A 17,055-nucleotide genomic window follows, 5' to 3' on the forward strand; every position below is an offset into this window, starting at 1 on the left:
GCGGCGTGGGAAAGGGGGGGGGAATCACGTGACGTGAAGCGACCAATCGCCAAGCAGCTGACGTAGCTCGTGGCTCCTTTTTCTGCCCTGGGATGTTTTTTTTGCTTTTTTGCCCCAAAAAAGGGGTTTTAAAGGGGGGACGAGAGGATGGTACCCGGATGGGGGTCGTGGAGGCACGTAGAAGAGGCTCAGGTGAGTAAAGATGGAAAAAATCCGCCTTTTTTTAATGATTTTATCTTCTTTTTTAAACCCAAAAGACCCAATGGGGGGGGCAGGCCACGTGAGCGCCAGCTGTCAATCAAACCTTAATCCCGCCCCACCTCCGCCTCAACAACCAATCGGAAGCGAGGACGGCGGGCGGGCGACCAATGGGCGGCGCCGCTTTTGTTGAGAGGGCGCGTTTTTGGGGCGAAAAGCGCCATGTTTGGGTGTTCGCGCGGGGGCGGCCCCGAGGGGGGATGGAAAGTGCTGTGTCATAGGGGGGGGACCGGCCCTATAAACCCTATTGGGGTCCGACCCTATAAACCCCTATTGGGGTCCGATATGGGGCCGGAGGGGGGGACTTGGGGGGGGGGCTATGGGTCATGGGGTTGTTTGGGGGGGGGGGTGGGGGGGGCATTGAGCAGCTTGTTGTAGGGTATTGGGGTGTCTATAGGGTATATAGGAGTGGTATGGGGGGGGTGTGGGGTAAGAACAACCCGGCTTGGGGTTGTATTGGGGCTGGGGGTGGCGTTGATATGGGGGGGGGGGTCGTGGTGGCACTAAGGTTGTTGTATAGGGTGGCATTGCTGTGGGATTGTTGTATAGGATGGCATTGGTGTGAGGTTGTTGTATAGGGTGGCATTGAGCACCTTAAGGTCGGTGTGGGGTGGCCTAGAGGACGGCTTGGTTGTTGTGTGGGGTCTCTGAGGGCCCCTATATTGCTATAGGGTTGCATTAAGCCCCTGTGTTAGCAATGGGGGAGGCAGAGGAGCTCCTTGTGTTAAGGCATGGCCTTGAGAAGCTATAAAGACTATGGAGGGGCTGTGGATCATGCTACGATCGTTATAGGGTGGTTTTAAGGACTATAGAACCGGTGTGTGTGCGTATAGAGGGTTATGGGGGGGGGGGGTTCAGACCTCAGTGTTGTTATAGGGTGGTCTTAAACCGGTTTTATAAGGTTGGGGGGGGGGGGGTTTGGAAGGCTCTGAGTGTCCCAGTTGCTATGGGGTGATATTGAAGCCCCACAGAGCTGTTGTGGGGCTGCTTTGGAGTAGCTTTAAACCTTGTAATATTGCTATATAGAGGAGGGGAACTGAGCACCTCTGAATAGCCATAGGGTGGTCTCAAACCCCCCACCCCCACCTCGTATCGTTATGGAGGAGGGATAGAGACGGTCTGAGGGCCGCAGAACCACCATAGGGCAGCACTGAACCCCCCAGCACCACCTTAAGGGCCGTAGTTACCTCAGGACCCCTCAGGATCCCCGGGGCCCAGCTCACCACCTCACCACAGCCGAGCCCGCCTCAGCTCCGCTGCCCGATGGCCAATGCCGGCTGAGTGAGCCCCACGAGCCCCATTGGGACTGATTGGGGTCTGCTGAGCTCCTTAATGAGCCTTTGGGTGGAGGGTCGGAGCCCCCCGACCGCCCGCGCCCGTTGGCCGCCGCCACACAAAATGGCGGCGCCCGCCTCAGCCCTCCCCCTCCCTCTGCACCTTCGCGCGCGACAACAACAGCCAACAGCGCCGCCCTCACGTGATGTGAGGTAGCCAATCGCCGCGCCGGGAATGGCAGCGCCGACCAATGACAGCCCAAGCTGTGGGTGGAAGGGCGGGGGGGAGCGGAGTGGATGAGTGGCGTGTGTGTCGGCCAATCAGAGCGCAGCGCGGTGAGCGCCGCCGCCCAATGAGGCAGCGGCGGGGCGGGTGCAAGCGGGTGGCTGACGTCAGCGCGCCCGCCCACCAATCAGCATCCAGGTGGTGTCTATATAAGGGCGGCCGGGGGCAGGCCGAGCGGCGCCATTTCGTGGGGACGAAGGGACGGTGCGGGTCGGGCTCGGCGCGCGCTGGGGGGCGGCCCCAATCCGCCTCCATCCTCCACCGGGCGGGCCCAACCCCCGCCTTCGCGCTCCCGGACGGCTCCACCGGACCCTCCCCGGCCTCCGTAGCGACCCCTGCCTGCGGCCTCCGGCACCGATCCGTCTTCGGGGCCTACGAGCCAAGATGGAGCCCTCCCGCTGAACCATCCGCTTCCATCCACCCTCTGCCCGCCTTCCATCCGCCTCACACCGCCCTTCCGAGGATCCATCTGCTTCCCACCGGTTTTCCCGGCTCGATATCGGCGGCGTCCCGGCTGGTTCTGAACGACTCGGAGAGCTTGAAGGCCTCCCCCCCCCCCCCCCGCCTCCGTCTCCCATCTAGGCCCCGCCGCCATTTTCTCCGCTGATGTGAGGGCGCGCGGCGGGGCCCGGCCGGAGCCGCCGCCTCATGCCCGGCCGAAGGCCGCTGCCTTAACGGGCGCTGCTCGGTGGGCAAAGTGGGGGGGACGTCGGAGGAGGCGGCGGCGGGTGGAGGAGGAGGAGGAGAAGGTGGAGGAGGAAGGCCGGGAGCCAGGGCCGGGCACGAAGCCGCCGGCATGTTGCAGAATGTGAATCCCCAGAGCAAGTAGGTGATATGGGGAGGGGTAGGAATGGGGACCGGGGGTTTTGGGGTGTTAGTAGTTATGGAAAGGGATGGTAGTGCTGTGGGGTGGCCGTATGGGGCCGGTTGGAGCTCGTTCGTTTGCGTTTATGTGTTCATTATCCCCGTGGATCGATTGCTTTGGGATGGGGACGTGCCCCGCTGTCCCTTTGGATCCTAATGGGAACGTGGGGAGCTGGATCCTACAGATCTATCGCTGTTTATCTGGTGTGTGTCCCTGTGGATCCTAATGGGAACGTGGGGAGCTGGATCCTACAGATCTATCGCTGTTGTTCTACTCTGTGTGTCCCCGTCGATTCTTTGGGGTCAGGGACACAAGGACTCGGTCCTATAGGGAATCAAAGGATTCAGTCCTCCATCAGCCTCTGTGTCCCCATAATTCTGACAGGATTCAGCTCCCCGTGCCCCTATGGGGAGATGGGGCTGGTGTGTGTTAAAGCTCTGCGCCTGATATCGGTTGTATCCCATTGAGTGCTGTTTGTCCCTTGGGCACTTTGGGGACATGGTGACCTGGCAGCCTTTAGGGACATGCTGTGCCCTCCCATTTGTCAACCGAGTTGCTTATAGGGCTGTGGATCCTACGGGGGACCTGCTGTCCCCATGGATCCTAATAGGGACACGGGGAGGTGCATAGTACAGAGTCATTCCCTTCGGTATTTAGGGACAGGGACTTGTAGGCCCTGCATCCCCATGGATCTTTGGGGACAGGCATGGGACCCGGATCCTACCAGGCTATCCCTATTTATCATCCCCATAGATTGTTTGGGGTCAGGGATATTATAGGGATACAGCGGCTCCCTGCTGCTGTCCCTTCATTTCTCAGGGATTGGGGTGCGGTGTTATGGGATGTTTGTGTCTGGATCTGGGCTTGCTGAATCCCATTGATCTGCTGCTTGTTCCTATTTGTCCCATTCCTATTGATCCTTTAGGGATGTGGGGAACTGGCAGCCCTACAGTCCATATGAATTCTATCAGGGATCCTACAGGGAACCTGGCAGCTCTGCTTTCCCCATAGATCCTGCTTGGGCCACCCTCATTTATCTGCCCCTCAACCCCTTGTTCTTTTGGGGTCAGCATCACAAGGGCCTGGCAGCCTTTATAGGGCCCTGCTGTTAACCGAGCTGCTTCAGGGTCACTGTCCCCATACTGAAGGAGCTCACCTTGGCCTCCCAGCCTTGAACACCGCTATGGGGGCCACTGTGTCCTTCTATCACCTTCCTCCCTTGTCATTCCTACCATGTCCTTGGTGGGACGGGGAACACACTGAGAGCTCAAGCAGCCTCAGTGCTCAACATCCCCCTTTATTTTCCGTATGCTACAGATATCCTGCTTCTCCAGCTGCTTCAACCCTTGTTTCCCACTTAAACTCAGCGCCTATCACTACACATTTGGTGTCCAATGTTGTGTTTCCAGCTCAGGGCTCTCAATGTTTGGGTGCTGCCTTATCATGTTGTCATAACGCAGCATAGTAAAACTACTGGGCACCAATATCACCCTCTTGCACCGCCTCTTTTATGTGCTCCCATCTTCTTTTTGGGTTATTTTAAGCTGGTTTTTATGCACTTTAGAGGTAGAACGTTGGCCCCGTCCCCATTGATGATGTCTTTTACTCCCTTGCAGGATTCTGGGGGAGGGAAATGCCGGGCTTATGGGTTTGGCAACGGAATCGACGCCGGGCAAACGCATCCGCAAACCCTCACTGCTTTACGAGGGCTTCGAGAGCCCCACCATGGCCTCAGTGCCGGCCCTACAGACCCCCCAAGCGAATCCCCCTCCTCCAGAAGTTTCGAATCCCAAAAAGCCCGGCCGGGTCACCAACCAGCTGCAATACCTGCACAAAGTGGTGATGAAAGCCCTGTGGAAGCATCAGTTCGCTTGGCCTTTCCGTCAACCTGTCGACGCTGTCAAGCTGGGTCTGCCGGTAACGTGCCCTAATCCTACGGGTCCCCCAGCATGGCTGTGTGTCCCCAAACTTATCCCCCCCCATCCATGGGTGCTGAGGGTCACCCCGAGCCGAGGTCCCCAGCCTGAGAGTGCCACAGGGACGGCGTTGTCCCCTCTATGGGCTCCACCACAGAGATGCAGCTGCAGGTGCCTGGGCTGTGCTGGCCTCGCCCTCTCATAGGGGTGTAATCCCAACCCTATGGGATCTGAAGGCCCACCCCATCCCCAAGTAGGTGACCTGATGTCCTCAGAGCTGCTGTCCCCTCCCAGTGCCACCGCACGGGTATGGGTGAGGTGACGCAGCTGCTCTAGAGGGAACCCGGACGTTTCCTCACCTAATCTCTTGTGCCCTAAATGCGTTTTGCAGATTCCCATCCATGAATTTGTAGAAGACATCTTGTGACCCCAATATTAAACGCCAGCCCCCCGTGCACCTGTGGCGCCCAAGGATTTAAAGCCCAGAGGTAAATTCCACATAGGTTTACTCTTACTTTAGCGTTAGCGGCCCCCATTGCGCCTCATGCTGCCGACAGCGGTGTTTTGGCTGTCCCTATAGAGCAGGCACCCTACAAAGAGCACCCAAAGGTCCCTATAGAGCAGCACGGTGGCACTCTCGGGCGGGGACCAGACCCGGAGGTGTTGTTTTTTTACCATCCCTTTGCACCCCTTTGCCCTGCTTTTGATGCATGGTGCGAGAACGGATCTGTGTGCATGTCAACATCCTGATGCTTTGGGGGATGTTGAGGTCTTAAAAAGTCCTAAACCACTGCTTATGGGGCCGGGAGGGTTGCAATGTGGTCAACAATGAGGTGCTGAATGTCCCTCCATCCCTTTGTACAGGATTACCACAAGATCATCAAGCAGCCCATGGACATGGGGACGATCAAACGGCGCTTGGAGAACAACTATTACTGGGGGGCAGCTGAGTGCATGCAGGACTTCAACACCATGTTCACCAACTGCTACATCTACAACAAGGTGAGGGGCTGTGACGTGGATGCTTTGTGGCCTATGATATCTCTGGCATCCTGTGACGTTTTGGTTGTCCTCGTAGCCCACAGATGACATCGTTCTGATGGCCCAAACCCTGGAGAAGATTTTCCTCCAGAAGGTGGCCCAAATGCCACCAGAAGAGCAGGAGATCGTGGTCCCGGTGGCCAAAAACAGCCACAAGAAGGGAGCATCACGGGCAGCAGGTACCTGGGGAGTGGGGAAGGTTCTTTAGGTTGCACATCAGGTGGAGCATTGAAGCTAATGGGGGTGGTTCTGCCTGTCCACAGCGCTCCTGGCAGGCCTCACAGCTGCTCAGCAAGTGCCAGCTGTCTCCTCCGTGTCCCACACCGCTGTGTACACCCCAAGCCCTGACATTGCAACCACCATCGTCAACATTCCCCACCCTTCAGTCATCTCCGCTCCGCTCCTCAAGTCTCTGCACTCCGCTGCCCCGGCTGTGCTGGCTGCGCCCGCACCCACCCAACCCGTGGCCAAGGTGGGAGATGGGATCTCATTACTCACAGCTGGAGGCTCTTAAAGCTGTGTTGGGTTGTGCTGAGCCTCATATTGATCAACCTTCCTGTGTTTTTTGGTAGAAAAAGGGTGTGAAGCGGAAAGCAGACACCACCACCCCCACCACCACCGCCATCATCGCCACCAGCGGCGAATCCTCCCCGTCGGCCACGTTGCTGGAGGCCAAGGCGGCCAAAATCCCTGCACGGCGTGAGAGCGGCCGCCCCATTAAACCCCCTAAGAAAGACTTGCCGGATTCCCAGCAGCACCAGACCTCTAAAAAGGGCAAATTATCAGAGCAGCTGAAATACTGCAATGGTATCCTGAAGGAGCTGCTCTCCAAGAAGCACGCTGCCTATGCCTGGCCGTTCTACAAGCCGGTCGATGCCTCGGCGCTGGGGTTGCACGATTACCACGAGATCATCAAACACCCCATGGACCTCAGCACCATTAAGGTTGGCTTAGGGACCCTGTAGGTGTTGGCATAGCCTCCTATGGGGGGTTTTATGACTTGCTCACACCCTTCCCTCCCCACAGAGGAAGATGGAGAACCGGGAATACCAGGACGCACAAGGTTTTGCAGCAGATATTCGGTTAATGTTCTCTAATTGTTACAAGTACAATCCTCCAGACCATGAAGTGGTAGCCATGGCCAGGAAGCTGCAGGTGGGTGAGGGTCACCCAGCAGCCCCATAGCCCCCAACCCACCCCACTTACCCCTCTGTGTCCTCTCTATCAGGATGTCTTTGAGTTCAGCTACGCCAAGATGCCCGATGAGCCGCAGGACGCCAGCCCTCCCTCAGTGTCCGCCCCGCTGCTCGGAGCCCTCTCCAAATCTTCCTCTGAGGAATCTTCAAGCGATGAAGATGATGAAGATGAAGACGATGAAGATGATGATGAGGACGAGAGCAGCAGCGAGAGCTCATCAGAGAGCGAGGAGAGCTCTGATTCGGAGGAGGAACGCGCCAACCGCCTGGCAGAGCTGCAGGAGCAGGTGAGGGCCGGAGCTGGGCTGGTGCTGCTGCCTGTGCCCGCTCCCCATGCCCGCCTCAACCCCCCCTGTCTCCCCCCACAGCTGCGGGCCGTGCACGAGCAGCTGGCTGCCCTCTCACAGGGCCCCGTTTCCAAACCTAAAAAGAAGAGGGAGAAGAAGAAAAAGAAGAAATCGGAGAAGCACAAAGGGAGAGGAGGAGGAGGAGACGACGAGAGCAGAGCACGGCAGGCTCAGCTCCGCAAAGCCAAGAAGGGCGGCGGTGGGGGGAGCGGCGGGGGCAGCTCCAAGTGAGTGCAGCCTGATTTTAGGATGGGGATGGTTGAGTTGTGAGGTTGATTCTTAAGCTCTGTGATCCTGATGGTGCTTTGCTTTCCTGCAGGAACTCAAAGAAAGCAGCAAAAACAGCTCTGCCTCCTCCCCCTGCCCTCTATGATTCGGAGGAGGAAGAGGAAAGCAAACCCATGACGTACGATGAGAAAAGGCAGCTTAGCCTGGATATTAACAAACTGCCTGGGGAGAAGCTGGGCCGTGTGGTGCACATCATCCAATCCCGGGAGCCTTCGCTGCGTGATTCTAACCCCGAAGAGATTGAGATTGACTTTGAGACCCTCAAACCTTCTACGCTGCGTGAGCTGGAGCGTTACGTGCTGTCCTGCCTGAGGAAGAAACCCCGTAAACCCTACAGTGAGAGTGAGTGGGGGGCTGCACTAAGGGGGGTGGTGGGCCCTGGTAAGGGGGTGGTGGGCCAGCATGGGGCTGAACCTGATCTCTCACAGCCATGAAGAAGCCGGTGGGGAAGACGAAAGAGGAACTGGCGTTGGAGAAGAAAAGAGAGCTGGAGAAGAGGCTGCAGGACGTCAGCGGCCAGCTGAACTCTGCTAAGAAACCCCCTAAAAAGGGTGAGCAATGGGGGTCCAGGGTTGGCTGGTGGGATTGGGGGTGGGATCCAAGGTTGGCTGGTGGGATTGAGGGGGTCCAAGGTGGGATTGGGGGGAAGTCCAAGGTTGGCTGGTGGGATTGGGGGGGTCCGAGGTTGGCTGGTGGGATTGGAGGGGATCCAAGTTTGGCTGGTGGGATTGGAGGGGTGGGTCCAACTTTGGTTGGTGGGATTGGGGGTGGGGGGGGTCTGGGGGTTGGTTGGTGGGATTGGGGGGGTCCAAGTTTGGCTGGTGGGATTGAGGGGGGTCTAAGGTTGGCTGGTGGGGTTGAGGGGGTCCAAGGTGGGATTGGGGGGCGAAGTCCAAGGTTGGCTGGTGGGATTGAGGGGGTCTAAGGTTGGCTGGTGGGATTGGGGGGGGAAGTCCAAGGTTGGCTGGTGGAATGGGGGGTGTCTGGGGGTTGGCTGGTGGGATTGGGGGGCGTCTGAGGGTTGGCTGGAGGGGATTAGGGGTGTCCAAGGTTGGCTGGTGGGATTGAGGGGATCCAAGGTTGGCTAGTGGGATTGGGGGGGTTCTATACATGATGGTGATGATGCTGAGCATCCTGTTGTCCCATCACAGCTAATGAGAAGCCCGAGTCAGCTCAGCAGGTGGCTGTTTCACGGCTCAGCGCCTCCAGCTCCAGCTCAGACTCCAGCAGCTCCAGTTCCAGCTCTTCATCCTCGGACACCAGCGACTCAGATTCGGGTTAAACCCCCCCACCCCATGACCCCACCACCACCCCACAGCACCAACAAAGGGGCAACATCCCAAGCGGCTCTGCGGGACCGGGCCGGTGTGGAACGGACTGAGAGCCCCCCATAGAGCCCACAGGGGATGCCCCATGGACTCAGCCTTGGTGGGGGGGTTTAAAAAAGAGGGGTGGGGGGTCCTGGTGTGACCGGAGCTCCCCAAGCATCCCCAGGGCGCAATGTGGGGTCAGATAAATAAGGGGGGGGTTGGGGGGGGTGTTTGATGCCCTCCCAGCAGGTTTTACTGTTTGTTGTGTTAGGGTTGGCTGGAAAACTAAAGTGTGGGGGAGGGGGAGGGTAGGGAGGGAGGGGGGTAAAAAAAAACAGGTTTTGGGGTTTTTAATAAAAAAAAAAGAAATAAAAATAATAAATAAAGAAGCATTTAAAGAAGGAAAAAAAACACCCAGGCAGAGAAAAAAGGGGCAAAACTTGCCCCCACCCCATTGTTGTAGCTGGAGGGGTTTTAATTTATTGGAGCTGCCCGGCCCCCCCATCCCCCCCACACCCTGTATATAATAAACCCCCCCCTCGCCCCCCCATATCCCCCCATCCCGGCACGCAGCGCCGCATGTTCCCATTGGGGGAGGGAGGGCCACCCCCTTTTTTACGTTGACTGTATCATTGTTTTTTCTACTCGTTTTGGTTTTGTTTTTTTCCCCCTCCCCCCCATCCCCCTCTTCTTTCACCCTCCTACCCCCCCATTAGCCCCCTTTAGAGCCGTGTTTTCATCTTTACTGTATGGTTTCTCCAACCTTTCGATTCTTTAACGTGTAAATAAAGAAAATATTATTCGAGTTGAGCTGGGGCTGCTGCTTTGTGGTGTCTGGATGGTGACAAGTGATGGGGCAGAGTGACACGGTGCCATTGGCTGGGCTGCTTCACCACCCTGTGCTTGTAGGGACAGATCTGGGACCCCGTATATGCCTCCTGACCCCATGCCTGCTTCTGGACCCCATACCTTCCTCCTGACCCCATATCTGCCTCCCAACCCTATACCTGCCTCTATCTGCCTCTAGACACTGTACCTGCCTCCTGACCCCATATCTACTTCTGGACCCCATACCTTTCTCCTGACCCCATATCTGCCTCTGGACCCCTTATCTGCTTCCCAACCCATATCTGCTTCCTGATCCCATATCTGCCTCCTGCCCTCATACCTGTTTCATGACCTCATATCCCATACCTGCCTCCTCACCCCATATCTGCCTCTGGACCTTATATCTGCCTCCCAGCCCATATCTGCTTCTTGATCCCATATCTGCCTCCTGACCCCATTCCTGCCTCTGGACCCATATCTGCCTCCAGACTCTGTACCTGCCTCCTGATCCCATATCTGCTTCCTGCACCTGTATCTGCCTCTGGACCCCATATTTGTCTCCTGACCCTATGCCTGCCTCCAGACCCTGTGCCTTCCTGACCCCATATCTACTTCTGGACCCCATACCTTCCTCCTGACCCCATGCCTCCCTCCGGACCTGTATCTGCCTCTGGATCGCCTTCCTGTCTCCTGCACCCCATACCTGCCTGCCTCTGGACCGACCCCTATGTGCCTCCTGACCCTATGCCTGCCACCAGCCCCCTTACCTTCCTCCTGCACCCATATCTGCCTCCTGCCCTCATACCTGTTTCTTGACCCCATATCCCATACCTGCCTCCCAACCCAATGCCAGTCTCCTGCCCCCTTATCTGCCTCCGGACCTTATATCTGCGACCTGACCCCATATCTGCCTCCAGACCCTGTACCTGCCTCCTGACCCCATATCTACTTCTGGACCCCATACCTACCTCCTGCCCCCATATCTTTCTCCTGACCCCATGCCTCCCTCTGGACCCATATTTGTCTCCTGACCCTATGCCTGCCTCCAGGCCCCCTTACCTTCCTCCTGCACCCATATCTGCCTCCTGCCCTCATACCTGTTTCATGACCTCATATCTTGCCTCCTGCTCTCATATCTGCCTCCCGACCCTATACCCATCTCTTGCCCCTGTATCTGCCTCTAGACCCCATACCTGCCTCCTGGTCCCATATCTGCCTCCTGATCCCATATCTGCCTCCCAACCCTATACCCATCTCCTGCCCCCGTATCTGCCTCTGGACCCTATATCTGCCACCTGACCCCATGCCTGCCTCTGGACCTGTATCTGCTTCCTGACCCTGTACCTGCTTCCTGATCCTGTACCTGCCTCCCGACCCTATATCTGCTTCCTGATCCCATATCTGCCTCCTGCCCCCATGCCTGCCTCCACACCCCGTACCTGCCTGTCTCTGGACCCCTATGTGCCTCCTGATCCTGTACCTGCCTCTGCACCCCACACCTGCCTCCCAACCCTATATCTGCTTCCTGATCCCATATCTGCCTCCTGCCCTCATACCTGTTTCATGACTCCATATCTGCCTCTGAACCCTACACCTGCCTCCTGACCCCATGCCTGCCTCTGGACCCCGTATTTGTCTCCTGACCCTATACCTGCTTCCAGACCCTGTACCTTCTTCCTGACCCCATATCTGCTTCTGGACCCCATACCTTCCTTCAGACCCCATCCCTTCCTCCAGACCCCATACCTTCCTCCTGACCCCATATCTCTCTCCCAACCCATATCTGCTTCCTGATCCATAACTGCCTCCTGCCCTCATACCTGTTTCATGACCCCATATCTGCCTCCTGCTCCCGTATCTGCCTCCAGACCCCATACCTTCCTCCTGACCCTGTACCTTCCTCCTGAACCCATGCCTGTCATCTGACCCCATACCTGCCTCCTCACCCCGTACCTGCCTGCTGCCCCCATTTCTGCCTCTTGACCCCACACCTGCCCCCATATCTGCGTCCTGATCCCATATCTCCACCCAACCCCCCCTGCTGTTGTGGCTTTGGGTTACCCATAGGCTGCATGGTCAATGATGGAAAGGATGAGGAGACCTTAGGATGATCACATAGGGATCCCGCAGGTAACACAAGGAAAATGGAGTGACCAAAAGCTGGTAGTGGGGTAAATATAGGGGCTGTATGGGGGTCGTTGGAGGCCACGAGGCTGAGTCCAACCCCACCCCATCTGCAGTCCCGTGGGGCCCATAGGGCGGCTTATGGGTTCGCTTCCCCACTCAGCTTTCACTTCCCTCCCCCCTCCCCACGCGACGGAAAGTCCCCAAATGATTCACGGGCAGCGAACGGCGGCTTCCAAGTCAGCGCGTTTAATAGGATGGGGACAAAAAAATGCAGCGCGTTTAATAGGATGGGGACAAAAAAACGCATCGCGGTGACAGCTCGAAGGGACGCGGTGACAGCCCGAGGGGGAGCCGGGGCGGCAGCCGGGAGTGCCGGTGGAGCGGCTCGGCGGAGCAGCAGCTAATTCAGCATCCCTGCGGGGAGACGGGCACAGCTGAGCCCAGCTCGGGGACAAGAATAGGAAGAGGAAAAGGAATGGGATGTTACCTGGAGTGGTGGCCACGGGTTGCCCTGAAACACAGCGAGACGAGGTCAGAACGGTCGTAACCCCCCTCCCCCATGCGCAGCCCCGCTCCCCAGCGCTCACCTTTCTGACTGCGCAGGAACATGAAGAGCCCCAGCGCCAGGAAGACGAGCCCCAGCACGAAGCCCCCCACGCCCGTCAGCATTTTGCTCCTGCCCGCGTCCGACGGCGGCTCTGCGGGGACCAAGGCGGGGGCTCAGCGCCGGGGGACGACGCTCCGCCCTTCCCCCCTTCCTTCTCCCCTTCCTCATCCCCGGCTCGGGCCTTACCCCAGGGCTGGCTGATGCCTTGCGGCAGGCTGGCGTGCTCCACCCGGCACTCGTAGCTGTCCCCGCGCCGCGGGACGGTCTCCAGCACCACCAGCACCTGGTACGTCCAGTCCCCGTTCTGCATCACGTCCGTGGACACCACGCGCTCCGTCTCCTCCCTCCCGTTCTGGAACCACTTCACCTCGATCTCCGGCGGGTAGAAGCCCGTCACGTAGCACGCCAGCCGGTCGCTTTCGCCCAGGGAGCCCGACTGCAGCGCCGAGACCCTCACCTTGGGCTGCACTGCGGGGCACGGCGGGAGCGCTGCGGACCGACCGCCACAGCGCGGCGCCTGCCCGTCCGTCCGCGCTGTGCCCCGCCGCACTCACCGCTCCTCTGCACCGTGAAGGGCTCATCCACCCCGTAGTTGTACCGGCAGTACGTGTCCACTGCACCCCGTGCATCCTCCAGAATCTCGGTTTGGCTGTTCCAGTACTCAGCCTGACGCTCTCCCAGCGCTGTATCGGCCACAAATTTCCCCACGTCGCTGTCAAAGTGCACGTACTGCTGCCGGTTGTAGATGTACCTGTCCACCAACCTCACCCGCTGGGTGCCGTTCAGGAAGTGGCACTCCGATATAAAAGAATGCTGGAAGTACGCTGCGGGCAGAAGGCACGGTCAGGGCTCAGAGCCGCCCCCCGCCACATCCCCCGCCCACTCCCATCCCCGCTGCCCCCCACCCGCTGCTCTCCCGCCCCCCGCCCTCCATCCCTCCGGATCCCCGAGCGCGGCTCCGAGCTCACCCGAGGGCCGCGTTCCGTAGGCAGACCGGGCTCCCAGCGCCAGCAGTGCCACCAGCACGGCCACCGCCGCCGGGACGCGCCCGCTCCCCATGGCTGCTGCCGCCCGACGATGGGGGACCCGGCACCCCACGCCAGCACCCAGCCCGGGGCCGGGCGGTGAGGGCCAATGAGGGGCGGCGGGGCGGGGAGGCGTCACCCGTCTCCAGGCAGAGCTGGGCGCAGCGGGGCTCTGTCTGACACTCTTCCCCTCTCCCATCGCCACACGGGGGTCCCATCGCCCTTCGTCCCACCCGATGGTCCCCCACGATATCACCACGGTCATTCACTGTTCACGCCACTGTATGGCTGTGGTCACTCAATGGTCTCACCGTTATGATGCCACTTTGTGACCCCATTCTCATCCAGTACTCCCCCTTTTTTGTCCCCCTGTCCGTTCATGCTCTGCTCAAGGTTAACAGACCTGTCATCAGGTCTTGTTCAGCTCATGTTCCTCCAGCGTTCCCTTCATAGTGACCTCACCATCACCCAACCATATCCCCAGTGTCCCCGATGGGTACCAGATGTCCTCAGTGCAACAGGACCTGGCCATTCCCAATGCCATCCAGGTGTCCATGCAGCATGGGACACAGATGTGCACATGGGATGGGACCCAGCTGTCCACACTGTCATCCATGACACTGTCCTGGGACCTGATGGGGTGCATCCACGTGTGCTGAGCGAGTTGGCAGAGGTCATTGCTGAACCGCTCTCCATCAGCTGTGAGAGGTCTTGGAGAATGGAGGAGGTGACTGAAGACTGGAGGACAGCCAGTGTCACTCTGGCCTTCAAGAAGGGCAAGAAGGAAGACCCGGGTAATTATAGGCCGGTCAGCCTCACTTCTATCCCTGGAGAGGTGATGAACAGCTTGTGCTGGATGCCATCTCCAGACAACTGGGAGATAAGGAGGTTATCAGGAGTAGTCAACAGGGGTTCACCAAGGAGAGGTCGTGCTTGACCAACCTGGTGGCCTTTTATGAAGATGACACTAGCTGGGTGGATGGAGGGAGAGTGGTAGATGTAGTCTACCTTGATTTCAGTAAGGCTTTTGATACTGTCTCCCATGACATCCTTATAACAGAGCTGAGGTAGTGTGGGATAGATGAGTGGACGGTGAAGTGGGTCGAGAAGTGGCTGACTGGCAGAGCGCAGAGGGTTGTCGTTGGCAGTGCGGTGTCTGGCTGGAGGCCTGTAACTAGCGGCATCCCCCAGGGGTCTGTACTGGGTCCGATCTTGTTCAACATCCCCATCAATGACCTTGATGAGGGGATAGTGACCACCCTCAGCAAGTTTGTAATGACACGAAGTTGGGAGGATTGGCTGACACGCCTGAAGGCTGTGCTGCCATTCAGCAAGACCTGGACAGGCTGGAGAGCTGGGCAGTAATAAACCAGATGAGGTTTATCAAAAGGAAGTGTAGATGTAGATGTCTTACATCTAGGGAGGAAGAACTGCATGAACCAGTACTGGCTGGGGATGAGCTGCTGGAGAGGAGCTCTGCTGAGAGTTACGTGGGTGTCCTCGTGGATGATAGAATGGCCTTGAGTTAGCAGTGTGCTCTCATGGCCAAAAAGGCCAATGGCATTCTGGGGTGCATTAAATGCCAATGGCTACTGGGGTGCATTAAAAAGAACATGTCCAGCAGGTCGAAGGAGGTGATCCTCCCCCTCTACTCTGCCCTGGTGAGGCCTCATCTGGAATACTGTGTCCAGTTCTGGGCTCCCCAGTACAAAAAAGACAGGGATCTCTTGGAAAGAGTCCAGCAGATGGCCACTAAGATGGTGAAGGGCCAGGAGCATCTCCCCTATGAGGAGAGACTTAGGAACTGGGTCTGTTTAGCCTTGAGAAAAGAAGGCTGAGAGGGAATTGGATCCAGGTTTATAAATACCGGAGGTGTGGGGCCATAGTGGTGAGGCTGGTCTCTTTTCAGTAGTGCGTGGGGACAGGACTAGGGGTAATGGGATGAATGTACAGCATAGGAAGTTCCGCACTAATGTGAGCAAGAACTTCTTTACGGTGAGGGTGACGGAGCACTGGAATAGGCTGAACAGGGGGGTTATGGAGTCTCCTTCTCTGGAGATATTCAGGTCCCAGTTGGATGCCTACGTGTGTGATGTGGTGTAGGGAACCTGCTTTGGCAGGGAGGTGGACTCGATGATCTCTAGAGGTCCCTTCCAACCCCTACAGTTCTGTGATGATGAGCTTCAGTAATGGATTGGGCCATTTCAAGCACTGAGATCAGTGGTTGAAAGGGTTCTGCAGGCAATGAAATATCCCAAAGCATCCCATCATCTGTTCCCTCTCCTCTCTTTGCAGAGCTTCGCAATGAGACACAAAGGCAGCTCCCCACACTGGGTTCGCCTCACACGGGAAGGCCAAGAGCATCCATGGCAATGGCTGAACTGCTCTCCTTCATCTCACCCGTGAGTTCCCATCCTTGTCTTGGAAGCTGCAGCTTTTCCAGCCCTGAAATGTCCATTTCTGAGCCTCGGGAGCATTTCTGGTGCTGCATTATGGGGTGAGGAGATGTGGGGAAGGCGCTTTGTACCGTTTGGAGTCATACAAGTTCATACAGCAGCAGAAGAAGGGCAGGAAAAAGAGATTCCTATTGACTTAATCACACTCTGTTTGGTTTCACCACTGCGATTCCCCACCACCTGAGCTCTGTCTGTGTGTGTCTGTCTGTCCATCCATCCAGGTTCCAGGTGCAAGGCGATGGTCCCTGTGCATACCTGGGGGACGCCGGGCTCAGCTCCTCCCACTGCAGCCAGCGCAGGAATTGGGTTTGCACCAAACCCGCCTTGCAAAACCCGAACAAGAACTTCTGCATCAGCACCTGAGCTGCTCCCGGACCCCAACACGCCGTGCAAGAAGGAAGAAACGAAGGCAAAGAGCTCCGCTTTCAGCTGCTCTCGGAAGCAACGGGAGGGCAATGCGCTCCTCCAGCCCAAGTACCACAGTGCCGCCTATTGGGCTGCGCGGAACAAAGCGAATCCCAGGCGGAGCTTCGGCTCCGATTAACATTTGTTGAACCGTCTGACTCTTGAACGAGCGCTATAACCCCGGTTTTAGGGGCTATCCGTGCGCTGCTGGCAACCCCTGCGCGATGCAGCAGCAGATTTGAGTGGGGACCCCTATACGTGTGGGAGAGGACCCCAATACAGGGAGGGTAGTGAGCCCAAGGGACCCATAAAGCAGCTGAATTCACAGGTAACGACTTTTAATGCTGATTGCTCATAGGAAATGCTTCTTGGACGCTCTCCAACACTCCTACGTGTACAACAGACCAATTCCTTCCAGCCATTTGATGCAATTAAAGAGTATATTTGGTTAAAGGACCCAAACCACCTTCTGGGACTGAACGGAATAGAAGAGCACAGACCGCCCGCTTCCTTCCCCTGCCGTCGCACAACAGAAGGTCCCCATGGATGTGCAGACAATGGGACAGCGTCGGAGCGGCTTCTTCTTGGGGAGGGCACGGAGCGGGCGCTGCGGCGGCACGGGGGGAGAGTGGGGGGGCAACACGAGGGAGAGCCGCGGCCGGGAGTGCGGGGGGTGACGGTGGAGCGGCTCGGCGGAGCAGCAGCTAATTCAGCATCCCTGCGGGGAGACGGGCAGAGCTGAGCCCAGCTCGGGGACAAGAATAGGAAGAGGAAAAGGAATGGGATGTTACCTGGAGCGGTGGCCACGGGTTGCCCTGAAACACAG

At 57.8% G+C, this 17,055-nt stretch overlaps 2 protein-coding genes and 2 long non-coding RNA genes across 9 annotated transcripts; 2 read left to right on the forward strand and 2 right to left on the reverse strand.

Annotated features, from left to right (window-relative positions):
• Positions 1-60: 60 nt before the first annotated feature.
• On the forward strand, positions 61-9,591 carry BRD2 (bromodomain containing 2). 5 transcript variants are annotated; one of them, XM_015878534.2, is made up of 13 exons: positions 65-192; positions 4,300-4,600; positions 4,991-5,087; positions 5,464-5,601; positions 5,678-5,819; positions 5,904-6,112; positions 6,213-6,584; positions 6,667-6,795; positions 6,869-7,123; positions 7,205-7,410; positions 7,503-7,813; positions 7,900-8,022; positions 8,623-9,591. In XM_015878534.2, exons 4-13 carry the CDS (start codon positions 5,491-5,493, stop codon positions 8,751-8,753), a joined length of 1,989 nt encoding a protein of 662 aa, XP_015734020.1. In that variant the 5' UTR covers positions 65-192; positions 4,300-4,600; positions 4,991-5,087; positions 5,464-5,490; the 3' UTR covers positions 8,754-9,591. The 5 variants fall into 5 exon arrangements, with proteins under 5 accessions (XP_015734019.1, XP_015734020.1, XP_015734017.1 ...); XM_015878535.1 differs by lacking the exon at positions 65-192 and adding an exon at positions 2,632-2,643; XM_015878533.2 differs by lacking the exon at positions 4,991-5,087 and having other exon boundaries at positions 61-192.
• Positions 9,592-12,013: 2,422 nt separating this feature from the next.
• On the reverse strand, positions 12,014-13,444 carry LOC107321546 (class II histocompatibility antigen, B-L beta chain-like). Of its 2 annotated transcripts, none has more exons than XM_015878560.2 (6): positions 13,312-13,444; positions 12,898-13,167; positions 12,530-12,811; positions 12,324-12,434; positions 12,224-12,247; positions 12,014-12,150 (listed from the first exon to the last, which is right to left on the reverse strand). In XM_015878560.2, exons 1-6 carry the CDS (start codon positions 13,400-13,402, stop codon positions 12,137-12,139), a joined length of 792 nt encoding a protein of 263 aa, XP_015734046.1. In that variant the 5' UTR covers positions 13,403-13,444; the 3' UTR covers positions 12,014-12,136.
• A 1,995-nt stretch (positions 13,445-15,439) lies between these two features.
• Positions 15,440-16,869, forward strand: LOC116654148. Its single transcript, XR_004309089.1, has 2 exons — positions 15,440-15,770; positions 16,046-16,869. It is a non-coding gene; the product is annotated as an uncharacterized LOC116654148 (long non-coding RNA).
• LOC107321556 lies at positions 16,656-17,055 on the reverse strand. The gene is made up of 2 exons (XR_001558593.2): positions 17,021-17,055; positions 16,656-16,947 (listed from the first exon to the last, which is right to left on the reverse strand). It is a non-coding gene; the product is annotated as an uncharacterized LOC107321556 (long non-coding RNA).

The sequence above is a fragment of the Coturnix japonica genome, chromosome 16 (assembly GCF_001577835.2).
Source record: "Coturnix japonica isolate 7356 chromosome 16, Coturnix japonica 2.1, whole genome shotgun sequence".
NCBI lineage: Eukaryota > Metazoa > Chordata > Aves > Galliformes > Phasianidae > Coturnix > Coturnix japonica.